The following is a 24,135-nucleotide window of genomic DNA, read 5'->3' on the forward strand; positions in this document are numbered from 1 at the left end:
TATGAAAATTTGCATTAAAAAATCATGGAATATCGCATCGCTTTTCCAATAGCATAATTCGAATTAATATATTAATAATTAAGCATACGATCATTAATGCATAACATTTCATAGAAATACGGGAGATTGCATCATTTTCGAGTCACACGGTTTGGATTAATTAATAATGACAAAGAACGATATTCAATTCTCCTGCACGCATTTCTACCTGACAAAAGTATATTGTAAATGTTCGAATGAGTATTCCAGATATACAACAATTTGATTTTTGAAAATGGAACTATGGAAACGCTTAATTATAATGAAAAACTTTTCCACCGTTATAAATGTTTAAAGATTGTGTTGACGTAACTATAAAGAATCTTAAAGGCTATTATAGAATGAACAATATAGTTAGGTTCTGGCACTTAAATCGCAGCAAAATTATCCTATAAATGAATAGTACAGCCCAGAGTTCTGCATTGGACGTTTTCGCTCGAGCGCCAAGTAGTTCATTGCATAATCCGATAGGTAGCGCATATGCATGATGGGTGAAATTGTCACGAGCGATAAATCCTCGAACGGTATAAGCCGAGCGTTAGACATTCGTTCTTGTTACAGTGATGAACTGTGTAGTAACATCATAGATGTTTATCATTTGAAAACTTTGCAATGTTTAACTAACCTCTCCATAGTACAACTACAAAACTTGCTTTAAAATGTAATATAAATGTTTTAGGTAAATGTTTCCCCCCCCCCCCCCCCACACAGGAGTGATTTTGTTTTTGCCACACCTGATAGATGTTATTGGATGTAAATTTAATTATTGAAAACGAAGAACACAATCATGATAATGCAAGAACTGTATCAAGTTTTCTAGTAATAATAATAATAATAATAATAATAATAATAATAATAATAATAATAATAATAATAATAATAATAATAATTAGTGTATCAATCTTTGCGTCTGTAACAGTTGTGCAGCATGATTATTCGTTTTATTATATTTTCTGTGAAGTTATCTCTGTACTAATATTGTTATTAATCTACTGCTATATCAATAATATTTTGTAAAACGTTTCTACATTGTCGCAGTATATAGGCGGAACACTATGTATGGACCTATCATATTATATATGTGGTAAATCAAATATTGAATAATTATTAATTAGCAATAATAACTTTATATCGAAGTTTTTCATACTATTTTATTTATAACTTCATGTTCCTGTTTTGGTACGTTCCATTGACTGTTGCATTAAACGTTTGTCATAAACGCAGAAAATAAATCCTTATTTTTACCGTGCGAGCAAAACATATGTGTATCTTATCTGTCGCCTTCCAACAAGATAAGACATGTCGGTAAGATGACCTTGTACTGTGCTTCTATTTATTACGAGCGTATCGCGACCGATTGTATCTTACTCGAGGGTGCGACACTCGACCGAGTTCAAGCGAGCGATTTAACTCCAATGCAGCACTCTGGTACAGACGTTAGTTTAACGACAATTTAAATATATTAATATAACTGAAAGATAATGTAATATACATTGCTGACGAACATAGATGGTGTTTGGATTAATTATTAGGGAAGACTGTTGTACCTTGAAACACTTTTCAGAGTTTATTTCTTTTAATTTTGGGAAATTACATTTTTTTTAACAAAAAATTGTTTAAAAAAATTATTGAAGATTCCCTTACAACTTTCTGTACCTATTTTCCTGTTTTGCAGATCTATTAAGGATGCAAAAATTAAATGACGGGATATGTAATGTGTTCAAAGGTACAGCAGGTTCATGTACCTTAAAACATACCCTCTTGTAACTTGGAATACGTGGAATATAGGTGGGAATATAGCTATAAAAAATAATTATATTTAAAATCTATTCTCCATATAAACCAGTGCAGGCTTCTCTAATAGATATTTAATTTCCTGGAGGAGCCATAACTGCTTCAACAGCTTTCTTCAAGGCATCCGGATCAATTGCGGGCCTCTTAACTCCAGACTTACTTCGTGGCATGATCTTAAAATAAAAGAAAAACAAAAACCGATAGTATCGTGTAGACGTTTTGTGTTCAAAGGTACAAGAGGGTGAACGTTTAAATGGATATGGCTGCCAAATCTAGAGGCTCGAATAAATTACGGAAATTAACACATGTCATTACTCACCAGATGGTAGGGAACACACCGTACTCGACTAATAGTCACAAATACAATTTAGTCTCGTGTTAGAAATACTGGGTGTTCATTTCAAAGTGTGTCATGACGTCACTGTTGTTGGGTCACCGATTTGAAGCGAGTTTCAGCTTATAAGTCAGAGAAGTTGCCTATTATTTAATAGATAAATAAATAAATAAATAAATAAATAAATAAATAAATAAATAAATAAATAAATAAATAAGTGAGTGAATGAGTGAATAAGTGAATAAATAAGTAAATGAATAAAAACGTTAATAAATAAATAAGTAAATAAATAAGTAAATAAGTGAGTGAATGAGTGAATAAGTGAGTAAATAAGTAAATGAATAAATACGTAAATAAATAAGTAAATAAATAAATAAATAAGTAAATAAATAAGTAAGTAAATAAGTGAGTGAATGAGTGAATAAGTGAATAAATAAGTAAATGAATAAATACGTAAATAAATAAATAAATAAATAAATAAATAAATAAGTAAATAAGTGAATAAATAAGTAAATGAATAAATACGTAAATAAATAAATAAATAAATAAGTAAATAAGTGAGTGAATAAGTGAATAAATAACTAAGTGAATAAATACGTAAATAAATTAGTACATAAGTAAATAAATAAAGGAAATAAATAAGTAAGTAAATAAGTGAGTGAATAAGTGAATAAATAATTAAATGAATAAATACTTAAATAAATAAATAAATAAATAAATAAATATGTAAATAAGTGAGTGAATGAGTGAATAAGTAAATAAATACGTAAATAAATAAATAAATAAATAAGTAAATAAGTGAGTGAATGAGTGAATAAGTGAATAAATAAGTAAATGAATAAATGACGTAAATAAATAAGTAAATAAATAAATAAGTAAGTGAGTGAATTAGTGAATAAGTGAATAAATAAGTAAATGAATAAATACTTAAATAAATAAGTAAATAAATAAATAAGCAAGTAAATAAGTGAGTGAATGAGTGAATAAGTGAATAAATAAGTAAATGAATAAATACTTAAATAAATAAGTAAATAAATATATAAATAAGTAAATAAGTGAGTGAATGAGTGAATAAGTGAATAAATAAGTAAATGAATAAATGACGTAAATAAATAAGTAAATAAATAAATAAGTAAGTAAGTGAGTGAATGAGTGAATAAGTGAATAAATAAGTAAATGAATAAATACTTAAATAAATAAGTAAATAAATAAATAAGTAAGTAAATGAATGAATGAATAAGTGAATAAATAAGTAAATGAATAAATAAATAAATAAGTAAATAAGTGAGTGAATAAGTGAATAAATAAGTAAATGAATAAATAAAAAAATAAATAAATGAACACTTTTAGAGTGATTATCTAGGCTTATGTTAGTATTTGTATCATTAAACTAATAACAACTAGCAAACCAACTATAATGCAATTTCTCTTATTTGTATACCTATATTGCTGTTCCCCTTGATCCAGGACTTGTACATCGACGCGTTCATTCGTCCATGCAACGCCCAGCTCCGGGGAAATTTTGACACCTGTAACGCGTGACGTAGTTGCGAAAACAGCTTTCCGTTTAACTCTGACAATGAACAGGCTTGGCATTCAAATGCACTTTCACAGAATATGGGCTCGAAAATACTGCATATGAAAGTCAATATAAATGTACGTGTAACTGATTTGTTTTTACGACAATGAACATATTTTATAGAAGAGGGGGGGAAAAAAAAATACACCTCATCTTTACAACTCCAACTATAAGTCATCTGTCGAAAAATCCAAAATGTATTTTTATTGAATCCTGGTTTATAAGATTAAATTTTGTTCTTTACTTTATGAATAAGCCATAAACAACTCTTTGCTTGTTCGAAACATTCTTCATGATTTATGTTCTCTCTTGTGTATTAAAATAATTTAATACACAAACACAACTATTACATGAAATGCTCAGTAAGTTTTTGTATCTTTATTCTCTTCAGCTATAATCAACAATAACAACAATCCAGTTTCCCAGGTGACGATAGAAAACAAAAGATGCGAAAACAAATGAATGAGGTGCATAAAAAATTGAATGATCTTTCCTATTTAAGTGTACAAATATAGGGGTATCGTTTGAAATTTCAAAGTGTGGGTGGTTTTGTGAAATCTAAAATGCAATTAAGCCTGGTTTCAGACTTCCCCCTCAATATCTAAATTCACGTGTTTTTTGTTTAAATTGAATTAAATTGAAATAATTAGTTATTTAGACTGAGAAGTTTTGAAATGAAAGCCCTGTAAATAGGCCTATAAACTACGTCAGAAGTGTAATAATTCAAGTATAACGCAAAATGGAAGATATTTCCTTTAAATATTATAATATCCAGATTTTTATGTCATTATGACTTAGGAAAATAATGTGTATTTAATACGAAATATTGTAAGGTATTCATACTAAAATTGTACGGAGTTATGCAATACTAAGAAAAAAATTTTCCAAGATATTGATCATTGAAGTAAATCTGATTATTTATTAAACATTTTACACAAAAAATATTATAACATTCATATTATTACAAAAAATAGCACAAATAATATTTTAAAAAAAGCTATCTGATTTTTAATAACAAAATAGGTTCATTTTATACAAATTAAATAAATGAATTTTGCCTTAAAATAGTAGCGGAGTGCAAATATCACATTCTTGATTTTTTTTTTCCGAGTTAAATAATCCAGCTAAACGATAGATTTGTGTAAATACCTTAATTTTTTCCAAATCATCGGTTGGTATAGCTACTATTTACTCCGTCTAATTTTTGCCATATCAAGAGACAAAGTTCGGGCAAAAAAAAAAAACGCCTTCATGTTACAGAACTATTGCGGAATACACTTTTTATGCGTACAGCACGAATTTTATTCTGAATGACAGTGAACCAAGGCCGTGCGCAAGGGGGTACTTGGGGGCTAGACTCGTCCATTTGGAAAGAGATCAGCGAGTTAGTGAAATATTTCACTGTGATAGAGGTTTACAACATCGGAGATATACATACGATTTTTTTTTAAATCCTGATATTACAAGTAACAGACAGTTAATTAAAAGTTTATTGAAGTAATTTGTTAAAACAAATTGTGACTTTTCTCCTTTAATCCTCCCTTTATTAAAAATATCCTGCGCACGACTCTGGACTCAGCAATATAATTACATTTCGAGTTTGTGCCTATTTATTTATAAAAGTACAAGAACCACGTTTGGAAGTCATTTCGATAACTTAAAATCCGATATACTGCGTGTTCAGTTCAAAGTGTGTCATGGCTCGCTGTATGCCGTCATGTGGCTAGTCGATGAGCCTAGAGAATTCAATCTTCCTACATTTCCGCAGAGGCGTATTACCTATATGCCAGAGAAGTTGCCTAGCAAGTACGGCGTTCATTCAGAAGAGTACTTACCGATACGTACGGTAACGCCGGTAGTGGTAGGAATGTGAACTGTTCGGAAACACGTACTGAGGTGAGTTTTTTCTTACTGTCGGGATATGGGGAGAGGGTTAAGACGATTACTTACGTACAGTATTTGTTGACATTAATTTCGACGGTCAACATGGACACGGAGCATTTGATTTTTGTTGTGGAATGTTGCCGTACAAAAAAAAACAGTTACAACACATAAACAAAACCTTTCTTATAGAGTACCGCTATAAAAAAGGTTTTGTTTATGTGTTGTAACTGTTTTCTGTATGTCTCAATTGATGACTGATGTTTGATTTGCAATCGCAATGTTCAAATTACGGATTGTTTACGTTTTATTTCCATTGTGTAAGCTAATTTATTTTTCTTTTCAATTTGTTTTATGCTTAGGCCTATTTTTTGTATAAAACGATAGCCCTAGCATACATATGTAAAATAGGGCTACCCCCCCCCCCCATTGGAGATACAATAATAATAATGTTGCCGTACACAACTGATGATAACAAATACCCTGTGTACGACTTGCCCGCGCAAAACACAGTTCGAAAGAGGTTATGGTAGCACATAGACCGTACAGATCGCCATCTGTTGCTACGACGTTCAAGTTACACCGTACACGTTCTCAAGTTCAGATTGAACGCCTTGATTAATAGGCAACTGTTCTGACATAAAAGCTGAAACTCGCTTCAAATCGCTGACTCACTAACAGCGACGTCATGACACACTTTGAAATGAACACCCAGTATACATAGGACTATTTTTTATTTGGGAGACTTAGTGAGGGTTTTGGACAGAACGAAGTGCTAACATACAGGGAGTGGTGACATCAAGACACGTCACAACATCTACCAGTCATTGTTACGTACCTCTTTGCCAGGTAAAACGGCCACAACGACTCGTTTGATTGGTGGAGGAGGCGGTGGGGGCGTAGCTTGTGCCTGCTGTTGTTCTTGTTCTTTCTTTGATTGAGCCATTGTTGCCAACAATGATACAAACACGCGAGTTGACGGTGAAGAAAATGCGGTGCTACGACAAACGTGTGAACTGTCCTCAAATTATATCGCCAACAGTTTCATTGTAAAAAAATGTCTTGCACACCTTTTTACGGAATCATGTGTTCTCTTCGACTACCTCTGAGCAATGGTTTTTCATCCTAGCCTGAATTTGTTCTGGTAAGAAGCGAGAAATTTTTGGCGTGGTACTATTTCGTTGCAAAAATATACAGCTCGCACTTCATGAAATTGGAGTTGATGAAAATTTATTGAAGTAATTATTTTAGTTGTTAAATTTTATCATCTATCTCTCAGCCGTTTTTAAAAGTACTGCTGAATGAAAAATATTTTACCACTCTGAGACACAAGACACACGTTTTCTCCTCAGTTGAATTAATTAGGAAAGCAAATACAATTTCAGTGACAATCTGTTGATTATATCGGGATGGAATTACTTGTCTTTGATGTTAAAGTTCAGCTCAACGACCAGAAAAATATACAAATATTCCAAGTTGTGTATTCAAAATTTAACATTATTTCAAAGTTACAAATTTTGCTCTTTTTTTAAAGTCAAGACGGCACAGAATTGATGTATGGAACGTTGTTTTAAAGTGTTTGTTCGTTTGATTTACAAAAATTGTAGTATTTTTTGTAAAAAGTGTAAAAAAAATATAACGCCTCCTCTCTTGGTGGCTGCCGTTCACAAACTGAACCGACCGGTTGAGGTTTTCCTGTAGACGGCTTGCGCGAGCGAATGGCACGACTCCACCACGCAGGGTGGCGGGTAGGTAGGCGAGCAGTGGAGGGGAGAGAGACGCCACATCGCTTCCTCCTGTTCATACAACACAAGAGGGAAAATCTACGAAGAGCCGAAAACGTCCGAACTTAACACGCAATCACAAACAACACACTCTAACAATTAAATTATATCCGATAATTCCATTAGTTCAAGTAACACCGGAAAAAGGTTCGCTCAGATATTACTATGGAAACGAAACAGGACCAAATAATACAAAAATAAACACGATCCATAACCGCTGCATACGATATGTGAACTATGTAATATTCTCTTATGGTGTGGAGAGTGGAAATCAATACTTAGTCCTGTTAATTGGAAAAGTAGGGATATTTATCGGGGCCGGTTGTATAGGCTAACCTATCCAGCAACTTTCAGTAATGTGTGAACAAAAACAGAGCGTCCACTATCTATGAATGTTTAATCTATTAACTTTATTTATAACGTTATATCGAGAAATTGAATAACTGCATACGAAACCAGAGACTATAGTAGCGTTATAATTCAGTGTGCATACAGAAATATAGAATCAGAGAACCATAAAGTTAATACATTACAATCAATCAATAGTAGTGATGTGATGAGGGAAATTTTCCCCTAGAGCTGCGGTGACCAAACTGGGTATAGTGATTACATCGTGTAATCAAAGACATTAATACCGATAAGGGGAGATTCCTGTACATTGCTCTCTGTCTCGCTCACGTACTGAAGGTAAACAGTGTCGGTACCATGTCGCCCTACAAATCCTCTGTCTCTAGCAGGAACAGAAGGTTGCGTACAGAATGGGAAGAGGAATTTATTCGCTGTTCTCTCGGAGAAAATGTAATATGTTGCTTTGCTCAACGGTATAGAAGAGACATTACAGGGCATTACGCTGAATACACAGACATAACAGGTTTTATTATTATTGTTATTATTATTATTATTATTATTATTATTATTATTATTATTATTATTATTATTTATCAGCAAGTGTTACCATAATTCTTATACAGGGACATCATTTTATTTTTACTAACATTTTTAATATTAACCTGACTATATCTATAGAGAACTGGAAACACAGTTTGATATCCCCTTCCACGACTGTAGTTCGATGATACTGGCGCAAAACACAAACAAATCACTTTACTAGGTATAGAAGGGAAAAAAAGTAGTTCATCCATTCACGTAAACTAGGAAATATCGCGATTTTGAGTTCGATAATTTTCATTAGATTTTTGTTTAATCAAAATACAGTACAGTATTAACAATGAGTGTTTTTACTCACGAACTGAGTTATCTATGCGAACGTATTCATTATGCAGTGGTTATTATACTGTCTACAGCACACTAGCGTACAATATAGAGAAAGAAATTAAATTGAAAAATAATCATAATATGAATATTTAAACACATTTTTGAAAATGGTGGCCGTTCATTCCGATACAGGTTTCAGTTCTTTTGTGCATATTATCGCACTATAGACTATTGCATCTAATTCCAATTACCAGTTTCGTCCTTCGTACTAGTAACTCATGTTGAAATAATTCTGTACCTACTCTAAAAAAGAGTACCTTACGTACTGTAAATTCAATCTTCACTTCTGCCCGGCCCGCACAGATAAAATTACTCAGACATGCTATCTACTGTCCGTCCAAGTGGTTATGCTACAGGATCGTAGAAAGGGGAGAAATCACGCGACAGTTAATTACTTAACGAGGCCCTTTTATTTAAGTTATTTTAAACAGTTGTATAATATTACGTAAACGTCCAATTCCTAACGCAAAATTAATGTTTTCAGAAAACAGCTAAGACAGCCCAGCTTTTACAGAGGGGGGAGCAGAATCAGGTGGGGGGAAATCGGGATGCGACATAGGTAAACGGACAGTACCTGTGCGAAAATATGATTCAATATTGAAAGCTCTTTCGTCACTGGAAAACGCGAACATATTTCTGGAACGTACTATACTCACTAACTCAGTACTGCTTACTATATGCGGCCTTGGTTCTGTGTGGAGGACAGTTAGAACTTCATTAGTAGAAGGGGTGGGAGTGAAGTACATTAAAAAACTCAGGTACAATAAAAATTGAAGTAAAAATAAAATGATGTCCCTGTATATGTGCCTCAATGTATAGGCCTACAAAAATAATTACTACGCTACATCTCCATTTCAATTTATATTTTCAATCTTTGGTTGACTATTATCAGTTATTTACTAGTTATTGATTTAGTAATACTAATAATAATAATAATAATAATAATAATAATAATAATAATAATAATAATAATAATAATAATAATAATAATAGTAACAATAATAATAATAATAGTAATATTAATAACAGCACTGATAGCTTTATCAGTAGCAATAATAATAATACTTACTTGCTGGCTTTTAAGGAACCCGGAGGTACATTGCCGCCCTCACAGAAGCCCGCCATTGGTCCCTATCCTGAGCAAGATTAATCCATTCTCTATCATCATATCCCACCTCCCTCCAATCCATTTTAATATTATCTTCCCATCTACGTCTCGGCCTCCCCAACTAACACTCTATATGCATTTCTGGATTCGCCCATACGTGCTACATGCCCTGCCCATCTCAAACGTCTGGATTTAATGTTCCCAATTATGTCAGGTGAAGAATACAATGCGTGCAGTTCTGTGTTGTGTAACTTTCTCAAAACTCGGCAAAGTCAACAAGTTAAAAAAATTGTTTAATAAGAGGAAAATTTTCACTGGAGTTTATAATTTGATTAGTATGATTATAAAACTTAATAAAGGCAATAAGCTAAAACAAATGCTTAGTAAGAGGAACATTTGAAACAAAATTAATAATTTTATTGTATCAGTATGATTATAAAACTTTCCAAATCAATAAGCTAAAAGAATAATTGCTTAATAAGAGGAAAATCTTCATCAAAATTTGTAATCGTTACGATTATAAAAATTACCAAAATAAATAAGCTAAAAATCGTTTAATAAAAGGAAATGTTTCATGAAAATCTATAATTCTGTCAGTGCAATGATTATGAAACTTTGCGAAGTCAATAAGATGGAAAGTGTTCAACAAGAGGAAGATTTTTTTTAAGTAACTCAACCTGTCGGATGAGATAACATTAGTTTGGAGACAGAACACACTTGAAAGATAGTTATCTATAGTAATAATAAATCTGCAGCAGAAAATTTTCTGCTAATTTTCGATTTTCCAAAAATAATTGGTCCTAACATATATAATTAACCACCCTGAAACCGAAAATCGCTTTTTTGAAATTTTTGTTTGTATGTCTGTCTGTCTGTATGTTTGTTTGTTACCTTTTCACGCGATAATGGCTGAACGGATTTCGATGAAAATTGGAATATAAATTAAGTTCGTTGTAACTTAGATTTTAGGCTATATGGCATTCAAAATATATTATTTAAAAGGGGGGTTATAAGGGGGCCTGAATTAAATAAATCGAAATATCTCGCTTATTATTGATTTTCATGAAAAATGTTACATAACAAACGTTTCTTTAAAAATAATTTGCGATAAGTTTTATTCCTTGAAAAAGTTTGATAGGACTGATATTTAATGAGATACATGAGTTTTAAAATTAAAATAACTGCCATCTAAGGCCGTGTAATGAATTAAAAAACAAATGAGTTCGTCTATAAGGGGCCTTGGACAGCAACAATCGAAAGCTATTAAACATAGCCTACAGACAATGTTTCTGTTTGTATGAAGTAATATCAGAAGCTAAATTAACCGATTTGTGTAATTAATTATTATTTCACCATTGGAAATTGTAGTTTCTCTAGATGGACATAATGCTATAATGTTATTACAGTAACGTCTGAGTGAATCGAGGACAGGTGAGATTAAAATAGCTTCTTATGCACATAGAATTTGATAGGCTATTTTGTACATTCGTTTTCTGTATTTCTTAAAATAATATTTATGTACACTCATTTTAATCTCAGAGATTTAACGAACAACGAGAGTGTATTGATTTAGTATGCAGTAATAGTACGTTAGCTTAGCAATCCATTATTTTATAATTCAAATTTTAACTATGCTCAATTGAATCGTGTTAAAATACATAACATATATATGCAATAAATGCAATGCAAAAAAAAATTGGGTAATGAGCGAAGCAGATTATCTTGCGCTGTTGTAAAAGTTGTTCCGTGGATCAAATGTCCTATTTTAATTATGTAATTACTTACTTACTTACAAATGGCTTTTAAGGAACCCGAAGGTTCATTGCCGCCCTCACATAAGCCCGCCAGCGGTCCCTATCCTGTGCAAGATTAATCCAGTCTCTATCATCATACCCCACCTCCCTCAAATCCATTTTAATATTATCCTCCCATCTACGTCTCGGCCTCCCTAAAGGTCTTTTTCCCTCCGGTCTCCCAAGTAACACTCTATATGCATTTCTGGATTCGCCCATACGTGCTACATGCCCTGCCCATCTCAAACGTCTGGATTTAATGTTCCTAATTATGTCAGGTGAAGAATACAATGCGTGCAGTTCTGTGTTGTGTAACTTTCTCCATTCTCCTGTAACTTCATCCCGCTTAGCCCCAAATATTTTCCTTAGCACCTTATTCTCAAACACCCTGAACCTATGTTCCTCTCTCAGAGTGAGAGTCCAAGTTTCACAACCATACAGAAGAACCGGTAATATAACTGTTTTATAAATTCTAACTTTCAGATTTTTGGACAGCAGACTGGATGATAAGAGCTTCTCAACCGAATAATAACACGCATTTCCCATATTTATTCTGCGTTTAATTTCCTCCCGAGTGTCATTTATATTTGTTACTGTTGCTCCAAGATATTTGAATTTTTCCACCTCTTCGAAGGATAAATCTCCAATTATGTAATTATGTAATTACTTTATATTTATTTCTAACAGGTGCAGCGGAGCGCACGGATACGGCTAGTCTTAAATATATGGAAAAGTAATGATTTATAATAATGGAAATATCATAATCATTTGCATCACTTAAGTTCATTGGCCAGTTACAATTACACATGTAAATATCTTGTACGCCAATTGTAATCGTTATTAAAATGATTTAAAATCCACGTTAATTATTTAAACTTCTATGGATCCACAATTTAAATTTACTTTTAACTAACAGTATATAGGGTACGATAATACCTTATGTATTTATTTACAAGAATAATTGAGCATGTACTGTAATTACGAATGAAATAGGAAAATCAATATATGCACTATTGTTAAAAAGCTAACGTTTCATGTATATTTTTATTTTATCACAAATAATTGAACGTGGTTGCAACACCGCAGAATAGTGTTCCCCTTTCACATACAGTATATCAACATGGCTGGCGACTTGTAAACATTACGTAACTACAACCCTCAGGCTGGGTGGCTTTTCGAGGACTGTGAATCCATGCACTTCTGTTTCTACTGGCCCATAACTAATTCAACATGCTTCTCTGATCAAAGTAAGCGCTGTTGCCATCTCCTGTACTGACAATAATAATAATAATAATAATAATAATAATAATAATAATAATAATAATCATCATCATCATCATCATCATCATCATCATCATCAAGGATTAAACATTTCAAAGTTCGACCCAAATTTCTCTTTCCTGAAAATTGTGTCCAGCATGCCCTGGACATGATTTCTCCATTGTAGCTGCAATTAATTCGACATTAAATTTTTGCTGATGTCAATATATTTTTAAGATATAATATGTATTATGCCACAAAATACATAAGCCTCATTCCTAATTATTAAATTTGCTTTAGTTGATCTGAGGTTAATGTCCAGTTTTGGCATCCGTATCTTGTATTGTATTTATTAACATTCCATGGTATTCATACATTGCTTCACAGCTGGAATATGGAACAAGTGAAAATACTTAATACTATTATAAAGTCTTAATTTATAGTCACAGTCTAGATGAAATATATACAGATGAGATTTACAATATAGTCTACTAGTACAACACAAAGTTTTAGCATCAATTTCATGAATCGTTACTGAATGTCATGAATTCACCTACAGAATAGAAGGCGTGAGAAATTAGGTACTTCTTTAATTTGGCCCTAAATAATCTTATGTTTTGAGTTAGATTTTTATATCGATATGGAGGTTATTAAAAATTTTTACTACCATATAACGCACTCCTTTTTGATAGCACGATAGACTTGCCGATGGAGTATGAAAGTCATTTTTTTTATGTGTATTTATGCTATGAACTGTTGAATTAGTTACAAAGCTTTCACAATTACATACGAGGAAGATTATTAATGAAAAGATATACTGACAAGCCATGGACATTATTTGTAGTTTTTTGAAAATAGTCCTACACGATTCCGTAGATTTGACACCTACTATTATAGTAATTACTCTTTTTTTGTAGTAGGAATATACTGTTACTATCTGTGGAATTTCTTCAGAATATTATTCCAAAACTCATTACCGAATGGAAATATGCAAAGAAGATCCCTATTAGAAACAACAACAACCAAATTTCTTGGCTTAAAAATCGATATTGTGTTAAACTGGAAAAATATTATATTAAAGAAATTACCTGCAAACTAAATTCAGCACGTTTTGCTATTAAATCTATGCAAAACATAGTAAATATCAGTACCTTAAAAACAATAAATATTTTTTTTCATAGAGCAGAAGGACAGTGTTTTACACATACCAATTTTCGTTATTGTACAAGATACAGTAATGAAGGAAAAAAATGTTGAATATTTCCAAAAAAATTTACTGCTATAAGCTGTACCTAACCCCTTAAGTGGAAGACAAGACCTTATAACCTTAACTCGGTCAGCGTAAATAAAACATTCTATAGCAACGGTGGCGAAAATGTAATCGTGCGCCGAGCCACTGTGTAACCTGCAACGTGCATAGCACTTACGGAGGGAGGCGGTCACCCGAAGGGGAAGTGAAGCAACTGTCTGACTTATTAACGGATTTTCATTTTCCTTACTTCAAGCACTTAAATATAATTTTATACAGAACAAGGCTACAAACTAATGTTTACGTGTAAAGAAGAAAGAAATGAACGATATCACAACCTAAAATTAACTGTCTTCAGAATGCCTCTGAGACAAAGTTTCAAATCAGGAATTATATCACTTACTGCCAGTCGTAGTTGATTACGAAGGTATCTGTCTGTCAGTCGTGATCTAAATTTGGTTTTTACTATTTTAATTGTTGAAAATAATTTTTCACAGACGTAAGTTGTAGCGAACATGGCTTCAACAGAGCAAGCGAAAGAACGAAGCTTCGGATATTTATTTTTTGGCAAAGATTTGAAAATATTATAGATTTATTAATTTGTCCTACAGAATAATATCTGTAATATTGACAATTAATATTTGAGGAGAAAAATTAATTGTCAATATTACAGATATTATTCTGTAGGACAAATTAATAAATCTATAATATTCTCATAGCTGCAGTGCATATATTTGTACAGATCACTGTGCACGTAACTGCGGAATCCCGGCCAAACAAGTCACTCAGCTGAGTGCGCTCCTAATAAATGGCAGTTGACTTTGGACATATACGCCAACATATATGCCGAACTTGGAGTCAGGCCATAAAGGGAAATATTGAAGGAGGAGGATTCGGGCCGGTGCTGTGGATTGAATTCGGCGTAGCTCAGTAGTCAGAGCGCTTGGTACGTAGAACCAAGGACCCGGGTTCGATCCCCGGTGCCGGAGCGAATTTTTCTCCTGAAATATTAAAAGATTTGGAAGTACAACATTTGTCAAGTCCTTACATCTAGCTTTCATTTGACATCACATAGTAAATCAGTGAGTTCAAACTGAAGAGCTAACCACATTATTTGTACATCTGCTGAAAAAGGGTCGACGTACAGAGATGATGATGATGATGATGATGATGATGATAACAACAATAACACTTAACCTTTTAATGTTTCATCAGTAACATGTAGTATAATGCCGTTTTATGTTATACAACCGTTTTCCTCGTAATACTTGTGAACAAATCATACATTTAATATTCTCATCATGTTGACAGCAAAAAATGCGTCCTCCCATCTTACTTGGAACTTTCGTACATGGTTTCGAGAGAGACATATGCCACTCTCAGGTCAGACACAAATACAAATGGAACGGAGTTTGACTCCAGTGAGTGAGAGAGTGAGGGGTTGGCGGAGACTACAAGCAAGCGAAATAAATGCACAGCTATCACTGCGAGCCACAATGTCTCGCGAGTCACGTTCTCGCCACGGCTGTTCTATAGCATAACAGTTTGTGCTTTCAGGCAACAAACTGAAATTAACGTTGCGTTCTAGGTACCATAAAGAGGTTCTTTAAGCTGCAAACAGTAGGAAGGACTTCGGACACGTACATTTCTTGATATGCGGAGTCTTCTGGTATGGAATGAAGATTAATTGTAAATATCAGAGTTCTGCAGCGGACGTTTTCGCTCGAGCGCTAAGTAGTTCATAGCATAATCCGATAGGTAGCGCACATGCATGATGGGTAAAATTGTCACGAGCGATAAATCCTCGAACGGTATAAGCCGAGAGTTAGATATTCGTTCTTGTTACAGTGATGAACTGTGTAGTAACATCATAGATGTTTATCATTTCAAAACTTTGCAGTGTTTAACTAACCTCTCCATAGTACAACTACAAAACTTGCTTTAAAAGTAATATAAATGTTGTAGGTAAATGTTTCCCCCCCCTCACACAGGAGTGATTTTGTTTTTCCCACATCTGATAGATGTTATTGGATGTAAATGTAATTATTATAAACGGAGAACACAATCACGATAATGCAAGAACTGTATAAAGTTTTCTAGTAATAATGAAATAATAATAATAATAATAATAATAATAATAATAATAATAATCTCTAATAATTAGTGTATCAATCTTTGCGTCTGTAACAGTTGTGCAGCATGATTATTCGTTTTATTATATTTTCTGTGACGTTATCTCTGTACTAATATTGTTATTAATCTGCAACTATATGAATATTATTATTGTAAAACGTTTCTACATTGTCGCAGTATATAGGCGGAACACTATGTATGGACCTATCATATTATATATGTGGTAAATCAAATCCAGAAGTTTGCGATGGGCAAGGCATGTAGCACGTATGGGCGAATCCAGAAGTGCATATAGAGTGTTAGTTGGGAGACCGGAGGGAAAAAGACCTTTGGGGAGGCCGAGACGTAGATGGGAGGATAATATTAAAATGGATTTGAGGAAGATGGGATATGATGATAGAGACTGGATTAATATTGCACAGGATAGGGACCGATGGCGGGCTTATGTGAGGGCGGCAATGAACCTTCGGGTTCCTTAAAAGCCATTTGTAAGTAAGTAAGTAAGGTAAATCAAATATTGAATAATTATTAATTAGAAATAATAACTGTATATAGAAGTTTTTCATACTATTTTATTTATAACTTCATGTTCCTGTTTTGGTACCATTGGCTGTTCCATTGAACGTTTGTCATAAACGCAGAAAATAAAGCCTTAGTTTTACCGTGTGAGCAAAACATATGTGTATCTTATCTGTCGCCTTCCATACAAGATAAGACATGTCGGTGAGATGACCTTGTACTGTGCTTCTATTTATTACGAGCGTATCACGACAGATCGTATCTCACTCGAGGGTGCGACACTCGACCGAGTTCAAGCGAGCGATTTAACTCCAATGCAGCACTCTGGTAAATATACATCTGTAATATCAAAATTCTACAATAATTTACATTTTGAAGTTTCAAACAGTGACACATCTCGAATTAGATGGTCCCTGCTAATAAAGTATAGGCACTGTTGTAGACACTCCTTTAGAAGTAACACGGAGTTCGACAATTGCTAGTATGCTCGCTCTCCCGATGTGCAGGACTGAGCAGCAGCAGCTACTAGCAGTGGTTTTAATGGCTTTGAGTTAGCACCATAAAGACTAGGCAGCATGAGTGGCTGAGTGTTGCGGTGTGCCTAAATGTCAGGGACTCGCAATATAGCGCCTCGATTACATTTCCGCCCACACCGACATCTAAAGTCCAGTTTACACGACTGGGCAATAAGAGGTCCCTAGAGGAGGAGGAGAGGTCGAGAAACTCGCGTCCTTATGAAGTACCATGTCTCCCTTCACAGACGCAAGCTGAAATTGCTACGACCCCTTCTGATCAGAAGTCTACACGGAGTGTTTATTCTCAACAGTGGCGCAATAACATTTATAGCTACAAATTCAATGGCATGAGTTTGAGTCCCAGTTGGAAAACATACATTTATTCTTCTTTCAAAACGTCTGGATGCATTTATCTATGCATCTATTATTTATCTATCACCTAAAATGCAGGCCTATGTCGATAAATCAAACATCTGTATATATATATATATATATATATATATATATATATATATATATATATATATATATATATATATATATATAGAGTGTTTAAAAATACGGGGCATAATTTCAGGTATGTATTTCCCACGTGTAGACAATCAAAATAGTTCATTACAACATGTGTCCGGAAATGCTTCATTTCCGAGTTATGGCCTTCACAACATTGAAATTCACCGGAACGTTTTTCTTTCCGCAGGTCGTTGTCATTACAGAAGATGTTCAAAATGTCCACCTCCTGCTTGAATACAGACCTCACATCGATGTCTCATTGACCTGCGAACACGATCCCAAACTCCAGGAGTATTGCGTATGTCCTCAGAACATGCCACAATTCGATTCCGAAGGGATTCCAAATCAGGCGCCGGAGACGAATAAATCAATGATTTTAAATGGCCCCACAAGTAGAAATCGAGAGGGTTCAGATCAGGTGAGCGTGGAGGCCAAGCAATTGGGTGTTCCGGTGAATTTCAATGTTGTGAAGGCCATAACTCGGAAATAAAGCATTTCCGGACACATGTTGTAATGACCTATTTTGATTGTCTACATGTGGGAAATACATACCTGAAATTATGCCTCGTATTTTTGAAACGCCCTGTATATATGTTAGAAGTGTTTGTTAATAGTAATTGGTAGTGAAATGTTACTAATATTGGAGTGTCGACTAAGTTAGCGTACAATCAGAGAAATTGAAATGATAGGAAGACAGCAAGTATTTCAATGTAAGTTTACAAATGAAGGTTGAGTTGACTTACAAAAATAGTGCCAAACGGAAAATTTATCGGGGTGAAAGGGAACAATTAAACAAAATAAACATGTGATTCAGTGTCTAATGGAGGAATAGGGTTATAAGAGTGATGACAGAAGTGAGGAGAGGTAGAACTGATTGTAAATTAGTGATGAAAGTGAATGAGTATGATTAAATAGTGTTAGTAAAAGTTAGTTCAAAATAAGGGAAATTTTAGACGATAGGAAGTACTTCAATATAAGTAAACAATAAAAGTGGTGAGGTGTTCAGTAGAAAGAAGAGAAAATTTTAAGGTGAGAGGTTAGAAAGCAAATTGAGAGCATGTATTATAGTAATAGAGGTAACAAAGGTAAAATAAGATGACTGCACACGTCAATGAAAGTCTGTATGTGCTTTTGTAATAAGAAGGTAAGGGGGAGCACGAATACAGAGATGTGGTGGCGACCCATTACCAAATATGAGTTGTAGAAATAAATATATCATATATATATATATATATATATATATATATATAATTTGAACTGGTAATGGAAATTACGGGAAAACGTCTGGATGGATTTTAATAAATGACCCCTCATTTTGAAGCTTGGAACTCAAAGTTTTTCGGAAAAATAGTAGTTTTCAGTGAAATGTCAATTTTTAAACATAATTGTCCTATTTTCAAAAATCCATCTGTCGTCAGTTTTGAGAACTAGCTAATAGCATTCACGGCTGACTTGATATTCCCTTCGCTTTTTTTTTTTTAAAGGAGAAGCGAAGCGAGCATCAAGTCGGCCGTGTTCCATTGCAGAATAAAACAAAACACATACAGTAAACAATATTACACGAAGGCCATGATCTGCAAGAATGCTGACATATTTAGAGCTCAAATTAAAATGGTTATTAAAAACTTAACTTACTAAAAATAATTTACAGGTTCGATTCTGTGGTGTGTAATTTTCTGGGTACATCTGTGTATTATATATTAAAAATTACAAAACTTGAGTTGGTTTGATGACATTATTACCATTAGAAATGAAATATTATTGTAGTTAATACCATGATGTGACTATTTTTAATTACTTATACATATTAATGCTATATTGATGATATGAAACTGAAACGTTTTGGGGTTATATAAGTAAATGTAGAGAATAACTTAAATTAGATTTTGATTTCTATATTTTACTGAGTGGCGTATATATAGTATATGTTACTGAAAGCTATAAAACTTAGGTAAGATAATATTATTAAAAATCAAATATTTTTATAATTATTAATCAAGAGGGGTTGGGTCTTTTTCATATATTTAATGGCGGTGTGGTGTAGATATTTATATGCGTGGTTCTCTTCAGTATTGGCTCGAGAGAGAGTATCTTTCATTGTTATGAAAGCAAATAACTTTCCGAATGTCTGGTATTCTTCATTGAAAATAAATCTGAAAAATGTTTATTTTAACATCTAATGAACTTAGTTTCCAGCATTTGCTGCACAAGCCACTAGTTAAGTATATTTGGTAGAGATTTTCAGCTATTCCGTAAGCTTTCCAATACAAAAAAGAAAGAAAAAAAAATTGAATTTTCTCCAGAGCTATAGTAGACAGACAACAAAATATTCATGTTGCATAAACCCTGCTCAATTGACTGATACCCAAATAAGTAACTAGGTTCATTTTCAGTTTTCTAACAAAAGGAACAGAATAATGAATGAGAATAAATGCGCACAAATGTGCATAAGGTGACTTAATTAGTCTGAGCAAAACTTATTAAGCGATGAACGTCTTTCAATGCACTTTTCGACGTGGTATCGTTCACATGGGTTTTTGCACAATTCGCACACGCAAACTTGGTTCGGCTCATGGAAACTCTTCGTGCTGCATACCTTGTGATGAAAACCAAAAAGGAACAGAATAAGAAAGTAGCTATTCCTGCATTCTAGCGGCATTTTAGGAAATTATGTGAAGTTTTGAAATAAAGTAGAACGCTGTCTCCAGTGAACAAACTGTTCGCCGACATTCGGCCCCTATTTCTTCTGTCTGAAACAATGACGTAAATTTTTCCGACAAATGATCCCTTTTCATTTGATATGTTGACAAGAAGGAAAGAATTGATTTTTTGGAACATTTTTCTTTTCCTGTGTGTGTTATATCTTACATATTTTTAAGAGTACATTCCAAAGAATGTTTCTGTATAATTATAATTTCTTAAGTATGAAAAATTTATAAAATAAGATGTTCTTTTTGTTCAATAAACTTTAACCTCGTTTTTCTCGAAATACTTCTCCGTATGTTACATTCAAACAGTTATCACTCCGCTAAATTTTAAGATATTTATGTGGTTTTGATATCAAATTGTTAGGAATATTGTATTTTATAAGAATATCACAAAAAAGTCAATTTTAAAAAATTCAAGAAATGATCCCTTTTCATTTTTCGCATCACATTAACGTTTTGTTTAATTTAATAATCAGTGTTAATATTTATTCAATGTTGCAAAATATAACAGAAATGAGGCACTCAGAAGCAAAGTGATACAAGTGACATTTAGTAAGTTTTGAGATAAGTGACTTTGAAGTTTAAACGGAAATTAAAAAATCTGTTATAGGACTATGTTGCTGTAAATTTACAGTTGTATATGTTGGCACCTATATTTTTTAACTTCTAAATAGAAATTAACTATTCTAAAACAGCAGGGTTCTAAAGTTACTTGTATTATTTTGCCACGAAAATATTTTTGAGGAAAAGTAATATAAGTGCAAGAGTTTTCAGTATTTTTATATTATTCAAAACAAGAACAAGGACATTGCTCAGAACATTGAAACATCTCTGTCTTAACAGCACTTGAGCTTTCTTATTATCATATTATAACAAAAAATGTGTCTGTATAACCGAAAGAATCAATCAATCAATCTTCTTAATGTATCCAGTTGTTTGCAGACAACATAAAGTCAAATATAGTCCACTGTAGTATTTTCAGTTCTTCTTTTTCATAGTAAATTAGGGGTATTTTGATCGGTGTTCATTATAGACGCCTGTTGCTAGTAGCCAGAGTTGGGATGTAGTCAATATATAGATAGATAGACAGATAAGTGCATTTATTGATGCATAATAAATTATACAAACTCATGTACACAAGATCCTTTGCACGAGCTCATACGGCCATTCGTGCTGTAACTATGCACAGTTTGAATCTTCAAAACGAAAATAATGCCTACTAATAATAAAATAGTGAAACAACAGTTATTACTATTACTACCGTTATCATTGATTACCACTATTATAACTAATCTAACTTTATACCAAATTTCACAAAAATAATACAAATAAAATAGAAGGGAGATATGAAAAACAGACACGCACAGTGTCACACACACAAACACACACACACACACACACACACACACACACACACACACACATATATATATATATATACATATACATACAGTATAAACAATTCAGTTTCTTGTTGAAGCTGCACCAAATAATCCAAATAATAGATATAAAGGTAATACAGTATATAAATAAAAACACACACACGCAATAAAATACAAAAGACACAGTAAAAAAAAACATTATCCCCTAATTCTATCATTTGCTCAATGTTAATATTACTCATTGCAACACTAATAAATATATACTGCAGGGCTGTGTCTTCTGCAACTGATACTGATGATTTTAATTTACTACTTTTGTGGTTTATGGATGTACGGTATGAAGGATGTGTTCCAGATCTTCATCATGATTATTACACCACATACAAGTAGAAGTATCAGAAAGGTGAAATCGGTGTAGGTACAATTGAGTGACAATGTGGCCTGTTCTGGCTCTTGTTAAAAGTGTTTGAACATGTCTGGGCAAGTTTTTGTACATTTCCAGGTCATTCGGTTTCTTTTTAACGGACTGAAAAATTTTTCCTTTGTCAGAAGAGAGCCAATTGTTGATCCATAAGTTTATAAAATGAAACTTTACTGAAGTAAAGGCATTGGATAGAGATATCATTTGAAGAAGTCTTGGTTGCAAATATGTTGCCTGTTCCGCAGAGTTATCGACTTTCTCCTTTCCAGGCAGACCACAGTGACTAGGTATCCATTGAAATTTTATTTTCTTTTGGAGTTTTTTTAGTTTACTTAGTTGTTTCTGAATTGAAATAATTCTATGTGCGTATAGGTTCGGTACATATTTGATTATATTTAATTTAGCCCTCTTGGAGTCGGTAAGTATGCAAATAGATCTTTCAGAAATTTGAATAACACACTAAAGAGCAGCATCAATAGCTAGTAATTCAGTGTCAAGACTGGAGGAGGATGAACATGGTATGAAGTAATTTTCTTGATATTTTGGAATATAATTCCCTGCTCCTGATGTTCCATCATCAGGGTTTAGAGATTCATCTGTATAGATTTAAAGGTAATCCTTATATGTCCTGCAGAGTAGTTCCATGGCATCTAACTTAAGAATGTATGGAGGATCATTTTTGAAATGATTTCGTGGAATTTGTAGGCAATGTTCTCGAATTATCCATTTTCATGCAGGAATTTCATTTACAACTGGAGCTTTAGCATTGAATGTGTCTATGATATAGACTGGTATTTATTCTTTGTTTATTTTGTAGAAATTGCATAGGATATTATCTGACAGTTTGAAGAACATCTGAGATCTGGATGAGGCTTGCAATATTAAATGTATTTTTAGATCTTTTTTAATACATAGTAAAGGGTGCGTCAGAAAGAACGGATGGATTTCAAACTATCGATACGCAACGAGGAGAGAGATATAGTGAGGGGGACCACGACTGTTGGGTCAGCCATAGAATGCAGTTTCAGTTGAGAATATGGTGTTGGTCTGGTGTACAACGTGCTTTCATCGTAGAGACATTTTTTAAAAATGAAGAGTCTGTGATCGCCACTCAGGACTCATTTCGACATCGGATGTCACGCTAGGATTCCAACTCGGAATACAATTTTGCGGTGGGTGGCTTCATTTCGTATCACAGGTTCAACATTAAAGAAGAAATCACCTGGACGAAATTCTATTGCACTGAGATTGTCCGAGGCTACGGTAAGATCTCGCGCCCTGCGACTTCTTTCTTTGGGACCATTTGAAGGCGTAAGTTTGTAAACATCGATCACATACACTGGACGAACTGAAGACAGCGATTCGTGAAGAAATCGTGGCAATTGCACCAGCTATGACTGTGAAAGTGATGGCGAACATCAGAAAACGCCTCGATGCCTGTATTGAAAGCCAAGGACATCATATGGATAATGTTGTTTTCCATAAATAAATTGCATGTATTGGTGAATATGTTGATAACAATAAATTTTTGATTTGATGAATCTTTACAATTTTCTTGCCATGTGAAATCCATCCGTTCTTTCTGACGCACTCTGTATCTGGTTGAATATTATATTCAATTTCTAGGGCAACAGTTGATGTGGTTTATGGTACTCCAAAAGTAGAGGGTTAAGAAAATTTCAAATTTTAAATGAAATGCAGCCTTAGTCACTGTTCATACGTCACTACCCTCATCTAATTAAGTCACATATCTCTCTGCTGAAACATCTTTCTGTCATGAAGTGCATCTGTAGTGCTCCTACCGCGAATATTCCTTCAACTTCCTCTTCCACGCACTTTTCCACGTCC

At 33.4% G+C, this 24,135-nt stretch overlaps 1 protein-coding gene across 7 annotated transcripts in view; it reads right to left on the reverse strand.

Annotated features, from left to right (window-relative positions):
* The window catches only part of LOC138713755 (inactive dipeptidyl peptidase 10-like), an 883,892-nt gene that overhangs the window by 531,743 nt on the left and 328,014 nt on the right, over nt 1–24,135 (reverse strand). The window contains exon 1 of one of the 7 annotated variants that reach the window (XM_069846145.1): nt 6,466–7,324. The exons of the other annotated variants lie outside the window; for them this stretch is intronic. Coding sequence (XP_069702246.1) covers nt 6,466–6,573 — 108 coding nt within the window. The 5' untranslated portion in view covers nt 6,574–7,324. Of the gene's footprint in view, nt 1–6,465; nt 7,325–24,135 lie in introns of those variants that run through there. 7 annotated transcript variants of the gene reach the window in all.

The sequence above is a fragment of the Periplaneta americana genome, chromosome 14, assembly GCF_040183065.1.
Source record: "Periplaneta americana isolate PAMFEO1 chromosome 14, P.americana_PAMFEO1_priV1, whole genome shotgun sequence".
In the NCBI taxonomy this organism is placed as follows: Eukaryota; Metazoa; Arthropoda; class Insecta; order Blattodea; family Blattidae; genus Periplaneta; species Periplaneta americana.